This window comes from Pleurodeles waltl, chromosome 7 (genome assembly GCF_031143425.1).
Source record: "Pleurodeles waltl isolate 20211129_DDA chromosome 7, aPleWal1.hap1.20221129, whole genome shotgun sequence".
Classification (NCBI taxonomy): Eukaryota; Metazoa; Chordata; class Amphibia; order Caudata; family Salamandridae; genus Pleurodeles; species Pleurodeles waltl.
The window spans coordinates 1,046,253,220-1,046,266,827 of record NC_090446.1 but is presented as its reverse complement, the minus strand read 5'-3'; the positions used below and the strand labels follow the sequence as shown (position 1 = coordinate 1,046,266,827).

Here is a 13,608-nt window from a genome sequence, read left to right as displayed (position 1 = left end):
GCTGTGCAGCTCATAAGTGGTATATATATATATATATATATATAAGCTGGATGTATTTTTGTCTTGGAAGAGGACACTACAAGGATAATGTAAAGGTCAGTACATGTATGGTAAATGCACGTGCTGGATGTATGTGTGCCAGTGAGTGGTACAATACATGAGGGATAATGCGCCTGTTCAGTGTGCGTACACCAAATGCATATACTCTGTGTATGTGTGCCTGTGAATGTCACAATACCTGGCAGACCGTGGATTATGTTTTAGGAGACTGGTGCCCCCAACCCCGACTCCCACTAAGTCAGATTTGTGTTTTGATGCATTTGTGAAAGCTTGATTTAAAAATAAATAAAAAATAAATAAAAAAAACACTGAAGGGGAGACGACCAGACTTGCCCAGTACACTTAAAAGAGGCCTGTGCAGACTAGGCCAGAGCTTGTCTGCAGTGAAGGTTTGGCGATCTTGTATGCTAGGAGGGGCCACCGTGCAGGCTTCTGCTGTGCCAACCAGGTCTGTGAACGTGAATAGCAGTGGTTTGGTGTGCCCTGTATGCCAGAGGGGTCACCAAAATTAGCAAGAAGTGGACTTGACGGAGTGTTACTTGTGGAGTGATGATGTCCTGAAATCATGCACGTACTTACATCGGGACGCAGGGCCAGCATCAGGAATTTTGCATCATCTTCTCTCTATCAAAACATTGAATGAGTCTACCAGTAGGAGCTGTGAAAAACCTATGGTTGCTGTGAGAATGTGACCATGTGTGAGGAACTTGGGGGATCGCCAAGTGCAGCCTGGGTCTGGACTGCGTGCATTTTGCTCACCTGAATCAGCCGTTGCAACTCTGGTGCCCACAGAGAGGGCACGCTCAGGAACTCTGGATGCTCTGATCTTGCAGATGTGAGTAAGACTGAATTCAGCTAGCTTCACCCTAGGAGAACATGTTCGCTAGATAGCTCTGCAACACTGAAGCTCTTGACTTTAAAATGGAGTCAGAGTGGACCCTTGAGACTCATACTACAAGTGCGGTTTCCCTGGATGTTGCCTATAGTGATTTGAAAATAACCACTATCGCTAGAGCAAGGAGGGAGTGGGACACAGGAAACTGCCTATGAAGCACTAGAGCCTGAACCCTAATTGTTTGTGAATGTTATATTTCCCTTTCAATTGTTAGTGGTGAAATAAAATACATCTTTTGTCCTTCAAGTGAGTATTTGGCTGTACTTTCACCCCTATGCAAATCGGCATTGAGCCTGCTCCAGTAGGAACAGTGAAGCCCAAAGTGCCAAGCCTTGTCATCTCTGAACCAGAATTCAAGCATCCCTAGACTGGGTCCAGTCTATTTGGATCTCATCAGTTGGGTATCGTGTGGTTCCAGTGGCACAGAGTGTATGGAATCCACATCTGGGCATACCCATTTCACGTTAGGCATTACAAAGTAAAATACAAAAAATTATGGATGGAATGATCAAATTAATTTCCCTTGTATGGCTGGGTCTAACCTGTGGTGGCATGTGGCCCTGACTCATCACTTTTTCAAAAATAATTTCATTGTGAAGGCTTAAGTGCAATGTTTAAAAAAAAAAAAAAAAAAAAAAAATATATATATATATATATATATGTTCGATGGCATGTGTAGCTGCAGATACACATGCTGTGCACATCCCGCCATCTGGTGTTGGGCTCGGAGTGTTACAAGTTGTTTTTCTTCGAAGAAGTCTTTTTTCGAGTCACGAGACCGAGGGACTCCTCCCATTTCGACTCCATTGCGCATGGGCGTCGACTCCATCTTAGATTGTTTTTTTTTCCGCCATCTGGTTCGGACGTGTTCCTTTTCGCTCCGTGTTTCGGGTCGGAAAGTTAGTTAGAATCTCGGAAAAATCGTCGGTATTGTTTGCGTTCGGTATCGGGTTAGTTACAACAGATCAACACCGAATTAAGAAGAGCTCCGGTGGCCCTTTGGGTTTTTTTTCCATCCCCGTCGGGGCCTGGTCGGCCTGGCCACGTGTCTCTTCAAGGCTGATGGAACGGACCCCATTCCGCTTCTGTCCAAAATGCCATAACAAGTATCCATATACAGATCAACATCTGGTCTGTAACTTGTGTTTGTCACCAGAACACAAGGAGGATACTTGTGAGGCCTGTCGAGCGTTTCGGTCCAGGAAGACACTCAGGGACCGAAGAGCAAGAAGACTGCAAATGGCGTCGGCGCCGACAGGACAAGAGCGTTTCGAGGAGGAGGAAGAAACCTTCTCCACCCAGGAGTCGGACTCTGAGGAGATCGATCCCGAGGAAACGCCGAAAACCGTGAGTAAGACGTCGAAACCAAGAATTCACGAGAAAAGCGCTAAAGCCCAGGGGATGCCACCGCCAACAGGCCATGGCTTAACCCGAAAAGTAGGTGACCGTTCATCGGCACCGAAAAAGGGCGAGCTGGTGTCGAAGTCATCCGACTCCGGTCGAGATACCGGCACACAGCAATCTCGGGCCCGAGATAGTGGCTCAGAGAAGATTCGGCACCGAGACAGCGGCACCGAAACGGGTCGGCACCGAGAGAGCACGACGCCGAAAGTAAAAAAAGGTTTAGTCGGAGCTGAAAAAAGCAGCCGAAAAGGTTTCGGTACCGAAATATCCGGCCTCTGAACCGAAAACAAGTTCCTACACTGAGGAACAAGGACTGTCCACACAAATGAAGACCCATAGATTTGGACAGGAATTACAGGCAATAGAGCCAGATCACACACAAAGACGGCTCTTTATTCAAAAAGATACAGGGAAGATCAGCACTCTTCCTCCAGTCAAAATGAAACGCAAGCTTGCCTTCCAAGACAAGGACAAACAGCCACACGCAAAGGTGGCTAAACAAGTAACACCGCCACCATCCCCACATCACTCTCCGCAACCATCACCGGTAGCCACTCCACCAATGATGCAATCCCCAACTCATACAGGAATGAGTCAAGATGACCCTGACGCATGGGACCTTTATGACGCACCAGTGTCAGATAATAGTCCAGAATGCTATCCAGCTAAACCATCCAGCTAAACCATCGCCACCAGAGGATAGTACAGGCTACGCACAGGTGGTATCAAGAGCAGCGGCATTTCATAATGTCAGCCTTCATTCAGAGCCCATTGAAGGCGACTTTCTTTTTAATACACTGTCGTCCACACACAGCCAATATCAGAGTCTTCCTATGCTACCTGGAATGCTAAAACACTCCAAACAAGTGTTTGAGGAGCCTGTTAAAGGGAGAGCCATTACTCCAAGAGTAGATAAAAAATATAAACCGCCACCAACAGCTAACACCAGACGCTGTTGTAGTGGGAGCAGCGCGCAAAAGAGCCAACTCTCATACTTCAGGAGATGCACCACCTCCAGATAAAGAAAGTCGAAAATTCGATGCTGCAGGCAAAAGGGTGGCGGCACAGGCAGTAAACCAGTGGCGTATTGCAAATTCGTAAGCTTTGCTAGCCAGATATGATAGGGCCCATTGGGATGAGATGCAACACCTTATTGAACATTTACCCAAGGAGTTCAAAAAAAGAGCGCAGCAAGTAGTAGAAGAAGGACAGGGTATCTCCAATAATCAGATACGGTCAGCAATGGATGCTGCAGACACAGCTGCTAGAACTGTCAACACAGCAGTAACAATAAGGAGACATGCATGGCTGCGTACATCAGGATTTAAACCAGAGATACAGCAAGCTGTGCTGAATATGCCATTCAACGGACAGCAGTTGTTTGGGCCGGAGGTGGACACTGCGATCGAAAAACTTAAGAAAGACACTGACACGGCCAAAGCCATGGGCGAACTCTACTCCCCACAGAGCAGAGGCACATTTCGAAAGACACAATTTCGAGGGGGGTTTCGAGGGCAAACCACAGAAGCCACAACCTCACAAACAAAGCCCACTTACCAGAGCCAGTATCAGCGGGGAGGTTTTCGGGGACAATATAGAGGGGGACAATTTCAAAGGAATAGAGGAAAGTTCCAAAGTCCCAAAACTCCTCCAAACAAGCAGTGACTTCAAGGTCACAAATCCCCAACACATAACACCTGTGGGGGGGAGACTAACCAAGTTTTACAAATATTGGGAGGAAATAACAACAGACACTTGGGTCTTAGCAATTATCCAGCATGGTTATTGCATAGAATTTATCAAATTCCCTCCAAACATCCCACCGAAAACACACAATATGTCAAAACAACATATAGATCTTCTAGGACTAGAAGTTCAGGCATTGCTACAAAAAGAAGCAATATAGTTAGTACCAAAACAACAAATAAACACAGGAGTTTACTCCCTGTACTTTCTGATACCCAAAAAAGACAAGAGTCTGAGACCTATACTAGATCTCAGAACATTAAATACCTACATCAAATCAGATCACTTTCACATGGTTACATTACAAGACGTAATCCCACTGCTCAAACAACAAGACTACATGACAACACTAGACCTAAAGGATGCATATTTCCATATACCAATACATCCTTCACACAGAAAGTACCTAAGGTTTGTATTCCAAGGGATACATTACCAATTCAAAGTGTTGCCATTCGGAATAACAACTGCACCAAGAGTTTTTACAAAATGCTTAGCAGTAGTAGCTGCACATATCAGAAGGCAGCAAATACATGTGTTCCCGTACCTAGACGATTGGTTAATCAAAACCAACACGCTAAGACAGTATTCACAACACACAAAATATGTCATAGAAATCCTCCACAAACTAGGTTTCTCAATCAACTACACAAAGTCACACCTTCTGCTGTGTCAAACACAGCAATACTTAGGAGCAACAATCAACACAGCAAAAGGGATTGCCACTCCAAGTCCACAAAGAGTTCACACATTTCACAATGTGATACAGACCATGTATCCAAATCAAAAGATACAAGTCAAACTGGTGATGAAACTACTAGGCATGACGTCTTCATGCATAGCCATGGTCCCAAACGCAAGGTTGCACATGCGGCCCTTACAACAGTGCCTAGCATCACAATGGTCACAAGCACAGGGTCAGCTTCTAGATCTGGTGTTGATAGACCGCCAAACATACATCTCGCTTCAATGGTGGAACAGTATAAATTTAAACCAAGGGCGGCCTTTCCAAGACCCAGTGCCACAATACGTAATAACAACAGATGCTTCCATGATAGGGTGGGGAGCACACCTCAATCAGCACAGCATCCAAGGACAATGGGACATACAGCAAAAACAGTTTCACATAAATCACTTAGAACTGTTAGCGGTATTTCTAGCACTCAGCATTTCAACCCATAATAAGCCACAAACACATTCTTGTCAAAACAGACAACATGACAACAATGTATTACCTAAACAAACAGGGAGGCACGCACTCGACACAGTTGTGTCTCCTAACACAGAAAATATGGCATTGGGCGATTCACAACCACATTCGCCTAATAGCACAATTTATTCCAGGAATTCAGAACCAGTTAGCAGACAATCTCTCTCGGGATCACCAACAGATCCACGAATGGGAGATTCATCCCCAAATACCAAACACTTACTTTCAAATGTGGGGAACACCACAAATAGATCTATTTGCAACTAAGGAAAACTCAAAATGCCAAAACTTCGCATCCAGGTACCCACAAGATCAGTCTCAGGGCAATGCGTTATGGATAAGCTGGTCAGGGATATTTGCTTACGCTTTTCCCCCTCTCCCACTCCTTCCATATCTAGTAAACAAATTGAGTCAAAACAAACTCAAACTCATACTAATAGCACCGACATGGGCAAGACAACTAGACCTCTCAGTAGTACCTCATGTCAAACTACCAAACAGACCAGATCTGTTAACACAACACAAACAACAGATCAGACACCCAAATCCAGCATCGCTGAATCTAGCAATTTGGCTCCTGAAATCCTAGAATTCGGACACTTAGACCTCACACAAGAATGTATGGAGGTCATAAGACAAGCTAGGAAACCTACCACTAGACACTGCTATGCAAATAAGTGGAAAAGATTTGTTTATTACTGCCATAATAATCAAATTCAACCCTTACACGCATCTGCCAAAGATATAGTAGGATACTTACTACAATTGCAAAAGTCAAAGCTTTCTCTTCAATAAAGATACATCTGACCGCAATTTCAGCCTACCTGCAAATTACGCACTCAACTTCATTATTTAGGATACCAGTCATAAAAGCATTTATGGATGGCCTAAAGAGAATTATACCACCACGAACACCACCAGTTCCTTCATGGAACCTCAACATTGTCTTAACACAACTCATGGGTCCACCTTTTGAGCCCATGCACTCTTGTGAAATGCAATACTTAACATGGAAAGTTGCATTTTTGATTGCCATCACATCTCTAAGAAGAGTGAGTGAAATTCAAGCATTTACCATACAAGAACCATTTATTCAAATACACAAGCATAAAGTAGTTCTACGGACAAATCCACATTTTTTACCAAAAGTGATCTCACCGTTCCACTTGAATCAAACGGTAGAATTGCCAGTGTTCTTCCCACAGCCAATTCTGTAGCTGAAAGAGCACTGCATACATTAGACATCAAAAGAGCACTAATGTACTACATTGACAGAACAAAACTAATTCGAAAAACAAAACAACTATTTATTGCTTTCCAAAAACCTCATACAGGGAATCCAATTTCTAAACAAGGCATTGCTAGATGGATATTTAAGTGTATTCAAACCTGCTATCTTAAAGTAAAGAGAGAGCTGCCTATTACACCAAAGGCACACTCAACCAGAAAAAAAGGTGCTACCATGGCCTTTCTAGGAAATATTCCAATGAATGAAATATGTAAGGCAGCAACATGGTCTACGCCTCATACATTTACCAAACACTACTGTGTAGATGTGTTAACGGCACAACAAGCCACAGTAGGTCAAGCTGTACTACGAACATTATTTCAAACAACTTCAACTCCTACAGGCTGAACCACCGCTTTTGGGGAGATAACTGCTTACTAGTCTATGCACAGCATGTGTATCTGCAGCTACACATGCCATCGAACGGAAAATGTCACTTACCCAGTGTACATCTGTTCGTGGCATTAGTCGCTGCAGATTCACATGTGCCCACCCGCCTCCCCGGGAGCCTGTAGCCATTTAGAAGTTGATCTTGAACATTTGTAAATTTGTAAATATATTACTTTAAACTTCATTATGTACATACGTATTCACTCCATTGCATGGGCACTATTACTAGCATACACAACTCCTACCTCACCCTCTGCGGGGAAAACAATCTAAGATGGAGTCGACGCCCATGCGCAATGGAGTCGAAATGGGAGGAGTCCCTCGGTCTCGTGACTCGAAAAAAGACTTCTTCGAAGAAAAACAACTTGTAACACTCCGAGCCCAACACCAGATGGCGGGATGTGCACAGCATGTGAATCTGCAGCGACTAATGCCACGAACAGATGTACACTGGGTAAGTGACATTTTCCATATATACGCACGCCCAGATGTGGGTCCTGTGCTCACTGTGCCATTGGAACCAAGCTGCACTCAACTAAAGAGGCCTCACGGGGACAAAAGTGTTACTGCAGAGCAGTATGTGGCCTACAAGCAAAATAAAAGTGAATAAACCTCATGAAAAAGATGTGTGGCTGAAATTTTAAATGTCATTTTTTAGTTGAGCTACAGATTGTTAGACTAGCAACAAGGACTTCTAGATATGTGGAAGGCAAAGGGATGTGCAGTATACCAGGAGCTGGATTCATCTTTGAGAAAACAATATCAGATGTAGCTGGTTATGTGAAAATCAACAAAATGTAAAGCTGTATGTATAAATGTGGTGCACTTTATGCTCAGCAAATTCTTTTTTTTAATTATAACAATTTTTTTTATACCTTTCCAGGCATCAGATATGGTGTCTACGTCTCGTATTTTGGTTGCTGTGGTGAAAATGTGTTACGAAGCTAAGGAATGGGACCTTCTTAATGAAAACATTATTGTTTTGTCAAAAAGGAGGAGTCAGCTGAAACAAGTGAGCTTAAAACAATTTCATATCTTTCAAAATGTCTTACTGTCATGGCCTTATGTCAGAAGTTATACTGCTCTAGTACACTTTCAATTTGTTAAGCCTAATGGAATTTTTATTTTCTTCTGATCCCACTTCTGTGCTACCATGGTAGCCTCCAAATTCCTGCAGACACTGTTGTGTTTCTTGGGGTTTAAGTTGTAGATTCTCCGATCCCTGACATAAAGCAGTTGTTTTCCATTTCTCTGAGGGTAATAGTTGAAGCGCATGTTTATACTTGTGTATTTTTTACATTTTATATGGTTCTTCATGCAAGTTCATCAATGAATTGTGCAAATAGACTGTGGTATAAGATAAAGCAGCTTTTGAACTTAACCAGAAATACCCTGTACCTCACTTTAGGAAGATGTTTCCCCAAAATAAAAGGTGCCTGAATTCCAGGTGCAGTGGGATCAATGTGCTGTTAAGCTGTTCTCTGAATCCATAGTCAGTTATGCAGTGTATGATATAAGGGCAAAAACAGACACTGGCTATCACTAGTCTGACTTGCTAATCAACTGGACGCCTCCTCTTCTTGAGCCATAAAGGATAACTTGAAAAAGAGATCTTTTTTTTTTTTAAATACATTGTCATTAGGTAGACTTCTTGAACACTTGCTATAGCAAATAACATTCCCCCAGAATCTCTCAATGCCTTACAGTCTGTGTGATATTGTTGGAACACTAACATTCCTCAGACTGAAATATAAATCTTATCTACGTAATTGATACTACTTGAGTTTTCCATAAACCTCTCACACTTCTGATTTAAGGCTTTTACCTCAAGTTGACAAGAAAATGTTGTTTTGTTCTCTTATATGTTGGAGGCTGTTTCTTAAACTGAAAATACTAACAAACATTCATCAGGATTATTTAGTTTGCTTTACGTACAAATTAATCGCTCTCTTAGGCGCACCACATTAGCTTTAGCACAAACATATGCATCCTGATATGGTATTTAACGTTGATGAGTCTCCAGATTTCAAGTCTGAAACGTATAGAATTATTAGAGTTCTGATTGACTACATACACGCCTCGAGTTTCTGTCTTATCCATATGATATAACTAAGAATGACTTGTGAAAAACATCCTTTTTCATTGTTACCTAAGTGCACATTTTCATTTTTCACTTTTCTTGGCAAACCCCATGTGTGAAAGATCCAAACAACATTCATGTGAGTGATAGTTCGTAATTCTCAAAAGGCATTTTGGAACAGATGTACAAAGCTTGTCAAGGTCTTAAACACTCTGATTCAGATTTTGCAACTGCAATATAATAATCGTATTTTAGTGGTGGTTATCTTTTTTTATTACTAAAACTTATTTAGATATTTATCACTATTTGAAAGAGCTGTTGTAGGTACTCATTTCAAATAGCGATTCCTATCCTTCAGTATGAATGGTAAATAGCTGTTGTAAATCTTTGAAAAGGTACCAGCCTCGAGGGTGGGGATGGCAATCCTTTTGATGTAGTATTTTTTTATGTTTGTATTTATATTTTTTATTACTCAATGCGTTTCCGGGGGTGGTTCCTCCTAGTTCAAGTTAAGCACACAAACAATTCTTGGTGATTAAAAAGTGACGGGGCGTTATGTAGCTCTAAAAAAAAAATGGACATCCAAGAAAAAATGCCTGTTAACTTTCAGTTATGCAAGGGTGTGGGTGGCAATCTATTTGACCGCTTCCCTATTGTGAATGTAAACAAAAAAAAAAAAGTTTGTGGGGTACTAGGCAATGGTCCACAGGACCACTGCCAACTCTCAAACAAGTAAGTTCTTTTTAAAATCAGTCTTGTGTGTGTGTGTGTGTGTGTGTGTGTGTGTGTGTGTGTATATGTATGTTACCTAGGTAGTTATAGTTAGGACCTAGTTTCTCTAGAAAAGGTGTTTTTTTTTGTTTTGCTAATACCTTTGGCACTGTTTGATGGATCTTCATGAAATTGTCCAAGAAAATATGATGCTCATTTCAGTGTCTGTCTGGAAAGTTTCGGCGTGATCCTTTAAGTGTGGGCCAAAAAAAGGGGGTAGGGGTGTCTCAAAACTCTTTTTCCCCATGCATTTTTCCGTAGGGATTTTGAACAGGAATAGCGCCTGAGCCACTGGAAGGAATTACACCAAATTTGGCACAAAGATTGTTTGTGGTCTAGCCTAGAAGGCGCTTGCTCGGTCGCTTATCAACCTGTTGTTAATAGTTTGGTTACATACCGCCTATCTTTTTTTAATTGGCTATTTCAATTGCCCCTCTTTTAGTTCTGCTTCCCATTAGACAATAGCATTCATTTTTCATGCCTTTTCCTGTTTCCACTACTCCCAGAGCGCCGCAATCAAGTACTCAATAAATAACGTTGTTCATTGTTACAGTGTGTGTTTTGGACCTACTTTTTTCTTAGTCTGGGGTTGCTCTGAGCAGACGACATGCGAGGCGAGGGGGCACAATTGATTTTTTGCAGTCAAAGGAATTACACTTTGATCATGTTTAGTCTTCTTTTAAGAAACTTATTAGCAGGCTTGCACAATTCAGTTGAAGAAGCAGCTAAAGTTACAAGAACTTAATTTCACCCAGGTAGTTGGCCAGTTGTTTTTGTTGGCCGCTCCCCTTATGCGTTAGTATAAAAAAAGAAAAAAAGAAATGCCCTGGTGTCTAGTGGCTTCTAGGCCGATCTGTCCCTGGGGGACAGATATTTAAAAAATAATTTGGCCCCCCGGGGAGCGACCCTTGCCTAAGGGGTCACTCCCCACATATAAAGAAAAAACAATTATCCCTGGTGTCTAGGGGTTTTCTGATTTCCCCTTCCCCCCCCCCCCCCCCCCATGCCAGGGGGTGGGGGGGGGGGGCAGAAAGGGCCTACAAATATCCCCCCACCCCCATAAGGGGCCCTTGCCCAAGGTGCTGCTCCTCTTATGTGTAAGTGTATATATAAAAAAAAAAAAATAATAATAATAATCCCTGGTGTCTAGTGGTTTCGGCCCCAATGGGGGCAGAAATGGCCTAAAAATAATTTGGCCTTCCGGGGATCAGCCCTTGCCCAAGGGGCCGCTCCCCTCATGTCAAGTTAAAAAAAATTAAACAAAAAATCCCTTGTTTCTGCGATCAGGCAGCAGAAATGCTTGAAGAGACATGAAAGGAAAGGCCTTTCCTTTCATGCCTCTGCTAGCCCCCTCCTCCCGAGTGGAAGAGAAATGCTTTTGCATTTCTCTTCCGAATCGCGCTGGAAGCATGCTACCAGCGCGATTGGAGGTGACCTCTAATGATGTCAGCATGCGATTGTGTGCTGATGTCATCAGACATCACGGGGTTGGGGGGGTCGGGTGGAAGGGGAAACGATTCTTGTTACAGCCCTGACCTTGAGGGGTGTGGGGGGTGGCGGCCCTCAGGGGGAGTGCTAGCGCCATAGTTAGGGGCTGACTGTTTTGAATGCAACCCTTAACATCCACTGTCAACATAAACACTCTGCAGACATTTATTATATTTTAATTTTGTCTAACAAATCGACATGTTTGACTGAAACTTGGATGAAAGAAAACTCTACTCTACACATTGAACTTACGTTCTGTCAGAACTAGGCATGTATGCATATGAACCAGGTGAAAAAAAATTGGAGTTGGCCTATTGCATTAAAAAAACCACTTAGATGCTATACCTTTTCATTTAAGGAATTAAAATGTGCAGAGGCTTTGGGTGTTTGCATATGTCTCTTGGATGAAACCTTTACTGGGGCCTTAATTTACCGTCCCCTCAGACCACACAGGGGAATTAATTAATTCCCTAGATTCAGCCTTAGCACCCATTATACTAAAGTATGCTAACTTCAAGGTCCTAGGAGACTTAAGTCTCCATATCGATGTCTCTGAAGACAAAATGACCAGATCCTTTTTGGAAACTGCCACTTCTTTCAGTTTCACATTGAATCTCACCGGTCCTACCCACAGGGCATACAATTGATTTGATTCTATCTAATACTCCTGTTGTTATGGCGACCGCAGTGAAAGTAGACTTGGTGAATCGTTGTCTATTGCCATTTGTTTGGTCTCCCTCCAGGCAAAGTTAGAGCAAACCCGTTCCTACTTTTCTCTTAGTTAGATCATGGAGCAAAGTGTTGATCCCTAAACTACATAAGATATTAGCGCTGTCCATGCCTATATTAATGGGAGACTCTAATAATGATGCCACAACAGTTAACCAATTGCTTCAGGATGCCGTGGATGCTGAGCCCCCCACCCCAAAAAAGCTCAAGTAAAGGAGAAACTGAGGTTTACTGAGCCTGCTTCATGGTTCTCCTCTGGACCTTCACTAGGAAGAAAACATTGCAAAAGGCTGGAAAAAATTTGGAGAAGAAAGTTTTCGGATAATGAAAAAGTAGGGTACTAACAGATTCCAGACAAATATCATAACCGCAATCCGGCACAGAGTGACGTCTGTACTCCGATTAGAGAAGCCAATAACAGCCCAAAGGAAGTTTACAAAATTGCACCCCTCTTTATGGACTCTAAAGTGTGAACTTCACCTCTTGAATCTAATCCTACTTATGCCAAAAATTAAGTGACTTCTTTTAAGCTTTCTTTTATGCCACCAGGAGTGGAGGAGCTGAAAGCTTGCTTCCTGACCTGGAAATCTGGCTTGACCAAGGGCCCATGCACCCCCTCATATTCTGAAGCAAATCGTAGACTTAGGACAAATCTCTTCTTCCTGCTGATTAAAAATAATCTTATAATTTATTGTAAATAATCAACTCTTTGACTTTGTTGAAACTCAGTCTTCTCCATCCTTCCCAATCCTGTTTCTGTGCATGTCATAGCATTGAAACATACTTGTTGGAAATTGCTGATTCCATTAAGATGGCACTGGATCAGGGCCATAATACGCCCCTTGTTCTGAAAGACCCTTTGGCAGCATTTGATATGGTCTCAAACGATATTTTGCTCAACGCTTGGCAAATATCAGATTGGGTCGACTGGCTCTGAAGTGGCTCAGTTCCTTTTTAATGGCTAGAGAACAGTTGGTGTGGGTGAAACCATATTTTTCCAAAGCAAAACCCCTCAAATGTGGAGTGCCCGAGTGATCAGCATTGAGTCCAATGCTGTTCAACTGCTACTTGTCCCCGTTCGCTTCCATGGTGGAATAATTTGGTATTAATCTTACGTCCTATGTGGATGACACTCAGCTAATGTTTTCCTATGGGATGTCCTTGGCACTGCTAAGGAAACCTTTCCTGTCTGTATGAGGACTGTCCTGTGCTGACTTAGAAACAATCATTTGTAATGTAACTCTGAAGATTGAAATTATCTTCTTTGGTCCTAATCCAAGTCTGGGTTGGACTGGATGTTGACCAAATAACGGTCCGGCCTCTCGAGCCTTCGTATTGCAGATTCTTTCTGTAGTAAAAAGTTGTTTGTGGATCATAAAGGCACATAAAAGATTCTTAACTTTTCTTCCATGGGAAAGCCCTGAAAACTATTGTCCAAGCTTCCATTTTATCCAGGTCTTATACACAGGACTTCCTGATTTAAGGCCTTCAGGTAGTACAGAATACGGCAGCTCACTGATTGCCAGTCAATAAGAGAGCTATGTTTA

The 13,608-nt window shown here is 42.5% G+C and overlaps 1 protein-coding gene across 1 annotated transcript in view; it reads left to right on the top strand.

The window, feature by feature from the left end:
• Nucleotides 1–13,608, top strand: part of PSMD12 (proteasome 26S subunit, non-ATPase 12) — a 124,948-nt gene that overhangs the window by 31,782 nt on the left and 79,558 nt on the right. Inside the window, exon 3 of the mRNA XM_069199902.1 lies at nucleotides 7,877–8,005. Coding sequence (XP_069056003.1) covers nucleotides 7,877–8,005 — 129 coding nt within the window. The remainder of the gene's footprint in view (nucleotides 1–7,876; nucleotides 8,006–13,608) is intronic.